The sequence below is a fragment of the Alligator sinensis genome, unplaced genomic scaffold, assembly GCF_000455745.1.
Source record: "Alligator sinensis unplaced genomic scaffold, ASM45574v1 scaffold827_1, whole genome shotgun sequence".
NCBI lineage: Eukaryota > Metazoa > Chordata > Crocodylia > Alligatoridae > Alligator > Alligator sinensis.
In genome coordinates, this window is record NW_005842726.1 from 460,692 (window position 1) to 468,465 (window position 7,774).

At 45.7% G+C, this 7,774-nt stretch overlaps 1 protein-coding gene across 2 annotated transcripts in view; it reads left to right on the forward strand.

Moving 5' to 3' along the window:
* Positions 1–7,774, forward strand: part of ITFG1 (integrin alpha FG-GAP repeat containing 1) — a 219,301-nt gene that overhangs the window by 136,674 nt on the left and 74,853 nt on the right. For both annotated transcript variants that reach the window (XM_006034335.3, XM_025216323.1), the window contains exon 11: positions 5,238–5,388. In XM_006034335.3, coding sequence (XP_006034397.1) covers positions 5,238–5,388 — 151 coding nt within the window. The remainder of the gene's footprint in view (positions 1–5,237; positions 5,389–7,774) is intronic.

Sequence of the window (7,774 nt, forward strand, 5' to 3'; positions counted from 1 at the left end):
GGGTTCAGAGGAGGGCCACCTGCTTGGTGAGAGGGCAGCAGGACAGGCCCTATGAGAAGAGACTGAAGGACCTGAATCTGTTCAGCCTCAGCAAGAGGCTGAGGGGGGACCTGGTGGCTGCCTACAAGCTCATCAAGGGGGATCAACAGCAAATAGGCAGAGCTCTTTTCTCCCCAGCACCACCTGGGGTGACAAGGAGCAGTGGTCATAAACTGATGGAGAATAGGTTTAGGTTGGAGATCAGAAGGCAATATTTTACAGTTAGGGTGGCCAAAATCTGGAACCAACTTCCCAAGGAAGTGGTCCTCGCCCCTATATTGGGCATATTCAAGAGGAGGTTGGATGATCACCTGTCTGGGGTCTTGTGAACCCAGCATTCATTCCTGCCTGTAGCAGGGGGTCAGGCTAGATGATCTGTTCAGGTCCCTCCTGGCCCTAGCTACTGTGAATACAAACATAACAGAACACTATTTACAGTATAAAAAGGGGCTTATTACAATAATAGTATACAAGAACTTAGCTTACCTAGTATTACTTGTAATCACTTATAAGGGATAGAGAGGGCAGAGAGAAAGTCAGAAATGGTTAGAGGAAGGGGAGGGAATGTATTTTTAAATAAATTAAAAAAAGAAAAACTGCGGGGTTTGCTACAATGCCCTTTCTATTTGCCACTGCAGGGGAGCTGGGAATCATGATCCTGCCTGGGCTGCCATACACAATCAAATTGAAAGTTAGGTGCCTGCATCCTAGTATGACCCAGGACAGTCCCAGGGCCAGAGCAGATGGTCAGCTGATTGTCAGCCTGCCCCAGAACAGCCCAGGACAAGTTCAAGACTACCGGTCCTGTGTCAGATTTACCCAGAGCTGTCTGGGCCACCAGTCAACTCACCGCTGGCCCTGATGGAGGGAGCCAAAGGGCTTTCCCCACAAAGACTTTATCCTAAGTGCCTAGCAGGTCTAGCAGGGCTGCCAGGTGCAGGAGATCAGAGGCTCATGGTGAAGGGAGCTGCAAAACTGTAAATAAGAAATAAAGGATTATTAGATTTAAAACATCTGTTAATCTATACCAAGAAAAATACAGCATACTTGTGAAGTTGCAACTTGTGAAAATCTGAGCTACCCACTTGGCAGTATATCATCATTCAAAAGATTTAAGCAAATACAGAGAGGCCTTTCCCTTCATTCTCTTTTTTTTTTTTCTTTTTTCATTTTTTCTTTCCAAAATTGGGGGCCATTGACAGGCAAGCCAAAGCAAAACGGATGACATCTCTTGCTTGCTAATGTTGCAAACAATGTGCAAGAAAAGTCCTATTTTTCAAGCATGATGTGAAGTATAGTCCTTTTACCCAAACACTGTTGACTGGATTGTGAATGGTCTCCTTAATGGTCATCTACCATACTGAGAAAAGTTCAATACCATGTTTTATCATCACAGTCCATGGACAGATAGCTTCTTGATGCAACTGGGTTGATCTTGCTCCTTAATTAAGGATTTTTGGGGGGCTCCATACAGGCATTATATTTTAGTGGGAGAATCGCTGCACTCCCAGTAGAAACTACAAGCATAAAAGGACCACTCACTTTCTCCCTGGGTAAACATGTCCCCTCTGGGAGAAGGACCTTCCACATGTCAGCCTGGAGAAACAGTCTTGCAAGAATGAATGTTTGTATGCTCCCCTCCTAATCTGTTCCTGCAGAGGAGCAGTGGGGCAATGCTTCCAACCTTTTTCCTAGACTGGGAACTGCTCAGTATGGAAAAGCGGCTGAGGGCTCTGTCCCACTGTTTCTTCCCCCTCCAGACCACTCTGGAAGGAGGCTGGAGATATTGGGCAACTCTCATGTGCTCCCCAGATCAGGGACCCCAGTCCAAAGGGGAAGGGGGCAAGAATGGCTGCTCCTCCACTCTTTGCTCCTGTCACCAGAAGCAGAGCGACGGAGTAAGCAGGCTGTCCCATGCCCTCTGGGAGAAGCCTGGAGCAGATGCTGCCCCCATGCCTTTCCCAGACCGGAATAACCCCAGTCTGCAGAAGGCATGGAGAGCTGGGGAACAGAGGCAGTTGCAAGCTCGATGCCTACACTGCTCCCTCTCCTGGAAAGATTTCTAGTGGTGGAAATCGCTCAGGAATTTTCAGCACTAGAACACCTATTTGACATGCATTTATTCTGATTCTAGAAGGCCTTTTGGGTTCCACCATGATACCTGACTCTATCAAAGCACATGGTTATCAAAAAAGGCTCCAGAGGTTGCTGAAAAAGTTTTAGAAAAGCTTCATCTGTCTATCTGTCTGTGATTTATTTAAGAGAAATTCCCTCCTGGTAGGAATAATTAATCCCTTTTGCCAGGGATGCCACTGCTGCATCAACTGTATGGAGAAAGAAGAGTAATCCCATATCCTTCTTCCTGGAAAGGAAGAAGTCACAAACAGGTCTGACAATGACTTAAGAATGACCTATCCACTTAAACTGGAATGGGACAGTCCAAGTCTCTTCAAGTATGGACTGAGGGTTGACAGACTTTTTTGGATGTCCCCTTGAAGGGCCCATGATCTGCAAAAAAGGTCCAATATCCTGAATCTCAACAATCTGCAGAGATGTCTTCACTGGGTTTTGGAAGATATCAAGGCTACCAAAGACGCATTTCTCTGGAACCTGAAACAGTATTGGAAGAGCTCCCTGCCTCTTGTGGCTTCCTGCTTACCCTATTTTGCCTGCTTTCCAAAAAGGAGAAAGAGGAAACAAAAGAAAAAAAAGCCACAATGGAACAGCAGTATTACTTCACCTGATAATTTGCACTGTGCTTTCAACTATATTGTACAAATATACTTCTTCCCTACATTGATCCTTCCTGTACAAAATGTATAGTTTGGCCCTTAGTTTCTTGCTCTGCTGCATATTTTAATAAAGCTTTTGTAAGCTACCAGCCTCTTTTTAACAACTGTGTTGTTTTGATTTTTTCTTTTAAAAAAGAGCCATGAACATTCCTAAATTATCATTCAGCACACATCAGATGATTTCATTACACATACAGGCTTTCTGCCATTGTACTGTTTGAACCTAATACCAGATCTCATTATCATAAAAAACCAGCATATTATAGTTTCTTTGCTCTATATCATTATTACCTTGTCAGGTTATGTATGCTAATATGTGATAAAGTGAAACAGCTCAAGTTCAACACATTTTTCAATTTATCTTTTTCATCATCTTTTGATGTAAATGGACGCTAGTTACTTTGCAGGAAGTTTTGCCAAGATGATATCTTCTGATTTAGTACTAAATTATAATGTTTCATTTTGTCATTTCCTGAAAATACTAGGTTCTAAGTTTAATATACTTACATAATATTTCCAGTTTTGAATTGCATCATAAGCACAGGGTACAATGCTACGAAAAGTCTGAACTATTGCTTCCATGTATACCATCAAACAAAGAAAACCTGTTACATGTAGTTTTCCTTCCTGGGTTGAATGGATTTGATTTTTTTAGAGCACATAGTCTAAAAGATGGTCCCTTCCCAAGCAAATTTATCAGAAACTTGCAACATGGACAAATTATAATGGAGATTCAATTGTGAAAAAAAAGAAATGGAAAGAATGGCTATTAATAATAAAATGGCACTGAGAAGGGTATGGCAAAACCAGCTGGCGGAGACTGACACAAATAAACATATAGTGAAAGGACAATCTGATATGAATGTTGAAAACTAAGAAGCATAAAAGCAGAAAACTATTTAGGAGATAAAAAGAAAAAACATTCAGTTGTTGAGTCTCTCTCAGGGCAAAGGCAAAGCAGCAAGATTTCCAAGAATCCTTAAATCAGTATGTGGCTTAAAGTCTACCACTGTTAAATTTAACAGCCCCTCTGAAATCTCATTTCACAATATTACTGATTTTCCTGTATCACAGGTGTCTAATACAAAACAGATATATAAATTTCTCCAGTAACATGAATATAAAATAAGAATCCAATGATGCAAATCCATATAGACTTAAGTTCACTACCATGAGTAGTCCCACTAGGGCCCCTCAACCCATTATATTTATGCCACAATTAACATGTTAATCATAGCTTAAATGGGAAGGTTGCTACACAAGTTCCCAATTTAAGGTTCCATAAAATGGTAAGCCAGCCATAAACAAGTGTTCTAAATATAATGCACTGGCTGGTTTGTATGGCACCTTAAACTGAAGGTGTGGCATGTCCACACACTGGGGCTCTCCAGGGCTGATGCCTGATAATCAGCTGATTGTCTGAATCAACCCATATCCAACCTATCTGTGACAATATTGTCAGCACTAGCTGGGGGCACCCCAGTCTCCAACCAATTGGGGGCTTTCCCAGGGTTGGTGCCAACAATTGGCTGTTGGCATCAGGCCCCTGTCTCCAGCTGGACCCAGTGCCTCGCCATGAAGGAAAGGGGAGGGGAAAAAAAATCAGAAGCTCCTAATGGGATAAGAGCTTCTGCTCCCCCTACCAGAGACTAAGTCTTTCAGCTCCCTTCACCATGAGCCTCTGATCTCCTGCACCTGGCAGCCCTGATAGACCTGCTAGGCACTTAGGATACCTAGCAGGTCTAGCATTGGTTTAGCATTGGACTAGCATTGGTTTTAAAAGGTTATTGCTTAAAAGCAATAATGAAAAGCATAACAATGAACTGAGATTACCTTAACCTTACACTGGGACAAAATGCTCCTAAACTTTAGATAAAAAAGCCTAGCTACTTTATTCCTAAAATATTCTTTACAGTAATTTAATTATTTTCAGTAGTGTTCAGATAAATTATTATAAAATTTTGGAAAAAAACATCTTTTTTTTAAGCCAAGTAATAACAAAAATATCAATAATTCTTTCCACACTGAAATTTTAGGCTTTTATTCTTGCTTTTGTATTAGGCTGATTTAAGGATTAAATTGGTTCTGCCACAGGGATAAAGTAAATGAGTGGCCTTTCCTGCGGACTTTTTATGAAGTGGGTCACCTCTGTGGTGTGGTGGATGGGTTGTTTTCCCTCTTTTAATTCACTGACTTAGAATGCCCTCCCGCTCCCCCCCCCCCCCCAATAATGCTTGCCTTGTCTACAATGTTTAATAGTGCCATTGGTGACTTTCATTTTCCTCCAATTGCTAGTTTCATTCTGTTATAGTTGGTGTGAAATATATGTGATGTTTAGCAGACAAAGAGGAAGCAGTATATAACGATTGTAAGAAATAAATTGGTAAATGTCTTGTTCTTTTACAGCAATCAGCAAGCTTTTTTATTAGAGAATGTCCCATGCGATAACGCAAGCTGCAAGACTGCACGTCGTATGTTTAAAATCTTTTGGGAGCTCTCAGATCTAAACCAAATCAAAGATGCTGTGATAGCAACTTTCTTTGACATATATGAAGATGTGAGTTCAATTTTTTTAATTGTGTTTCAGGTTTTAATTGCCCTCTGTCTGTACCGATTTGAGCTTTCATTCTAAAGCTGCTACACCTTGGTATGTGATGACAATTGATAATGAAAGCAAAAGCTAGGTAAACCATGTTGTTTCAGCTTTAATGGTGAGCAGTGGAGAGATTTATAGAAAAACTGCCCAAGTTCTACACTAAGAACTGTCCAACTGTAGCCTGGAGGCCACATCCAGCCCTGTGGGGTAAACCTGCAGCCCCCTGGCTCCCAGTCTGGATGCTACTCCTTCCTGATGATGCCATCAGCAGGGCGGTCCCTAGGGGGGAGTGAATCGGGGCAGCTGCCCTGGGCCCTGTGCTTTGGGAGCCCTGCAGAGCAGCAGCAGCACAGAGCTGGCCAGACCAGCAGCTCCGTGTCTAGCCCCTTGCTACCCCCGCCTCTGCTGCCACTGATGGCAGCAGCAGCTTCTTTGTGTCCAGGATCAGAACGGGGGCGGGGCCCCACATGGGCTGATTTGCCCCGGGCCCCGCACCCTGCTTGGGTCACCTCTGGCTGTCAGACTCTAAGCTTCCTCCCTCCTCCAGCTTTCATTTCCTGCCCCTGCTTCTGGGGGTCAGGGCAACATGGCATAGCCCACAGGTCTGAAAGATCCCATGGCCCAGGGAGTTTGAGGGGTCCACACAGCATGGCAAAGAAGCAGTGACATGGTGCAGCCATGGTGGAGGGTAAGAACATGTGTGTGACAACATACAGCTGGCATGGCATGCAGTGTAGGGACATGGTGCCCATGCAGCTTCTGACCAGGGGCCACACAGCTTGTGGCTGGAGGGGTCTTTAGATATTAGACAGCCTTGCAGTAAATCATAGAATCATAGAAAATTAGGTTTGGAAGGAACCTCAGGAGGTCATCTAAAGTCCCAAAGCAGGACTGTCCCAAACTAGATCACTGCAGCCAAGGCTTTGTCTAGTTGGGTATTAACCTCTGAGGATGGAGATTCCACAACATCTCTGTGGAGGAGGCTAGTAAACCTGTTCCAGTGCTTTACTAGCCTCCTAGTAAGACAGTTTTTCCTAATATATAAACTAAACTTGCCTTGCTACACCTTGAGACAATTGCTCTGTGTTCTGTCATCTGCCATCAGTGAGAACAGGCTAGCTCCATCCTCTTTCAAGCCCCACTTCAAGTAATTGAAGGCTGCTATTAAATCCCCCCTCAATCTTATTCATAGATGTTAGGGTCGGAAGGGACCTCAATAGATCATCGAGTCTGACCCCCATAGATCATCAAGTCTGACCCCCACAAAAATCTTGTTTTCTCCAGATTAAATAAGACCAGATCTATCAGCCTCTCCTCAGAAGTCATGTGCCCCAGCCACCTAACAATTTTCTGTGCCCTCCTCTGGACTCTCCAATTTGTCTACATCCTTTCTGTAGCCGAGGGTGCAGAACTGGGCACAGTACCCCAGGTTTGGCCTCACCAGTGGCAAATAGAGGGGTGTAATCACTTCCCTCACTCTGCTGGCAATGCTCCTAGTAATGCAGCCCAGTACAGGCAGTCCTCGACTTATGACTTTTTGAGGTACAACAAATGGTATTTACGACCTTTATAAATTAACACCATGTTTTGAGGTTTCAACATGGGTTTCAACTTTACGATGCTGGATCCAGACTTGCCAGCTGGACGCAGCTGTAAGTGGGGAATGGAGGAGGAGGAGAGAAGGGGCATGTGGGGGGGTGCAGATCAACACCCCTGCAGTGAAGGAAGGATTGGAGCTGGGACGGCAGGTGGGGCGAGCACTGCCCAGTCAGGGTCGGGGGGCACGGGACAAAGGTGTGGCTCATCCAAGGGGTGTGGAGAGTGGAGGCGGCTCCCGCTGCTAGGCACTGCTAGTTCAGGAGCTGTTCCTGGTGGCTCTCACCACTCATCCAGTTGGGCTTGGGGGGAGGGAGGGGCATGTGTCCCCGGATCTGCGTGAGGCAGGTGAGGCCAGGGCTGCACCGTGCTGTGCTCCAGGCAGGCGCTGCTGTCACTCACCCTGCTGGAGCGGGGCAGGCACAGGATGGATTTGCTGCACTGCCTCTAGACAAGCGGTCCACAGTGGTGGGAGCCGCCCCCAAGCCCCACAGATGAGCTGCAGCTCTGTCCCGTGCCTGCCCCATCCCAGCTGGGTGAGCAGCAGGAGGCATTGGAGGGGCGTGTGCCTCCGGATTAGGGTGGGTTGGATGGCAGAGCGGGGGCCGTGGGGGGACTGCAGCCACCAGAAAATTCACCGTAGACCCCCCCATAGTCCCCACCGTCCGCTCAGAGTGCAGCACGGTGCAGCCCCAGCCCTGCCCACTCCCAGCTCTGGGGGCTGCCCCCCCCCCCCCCCCCACCCCCCCCC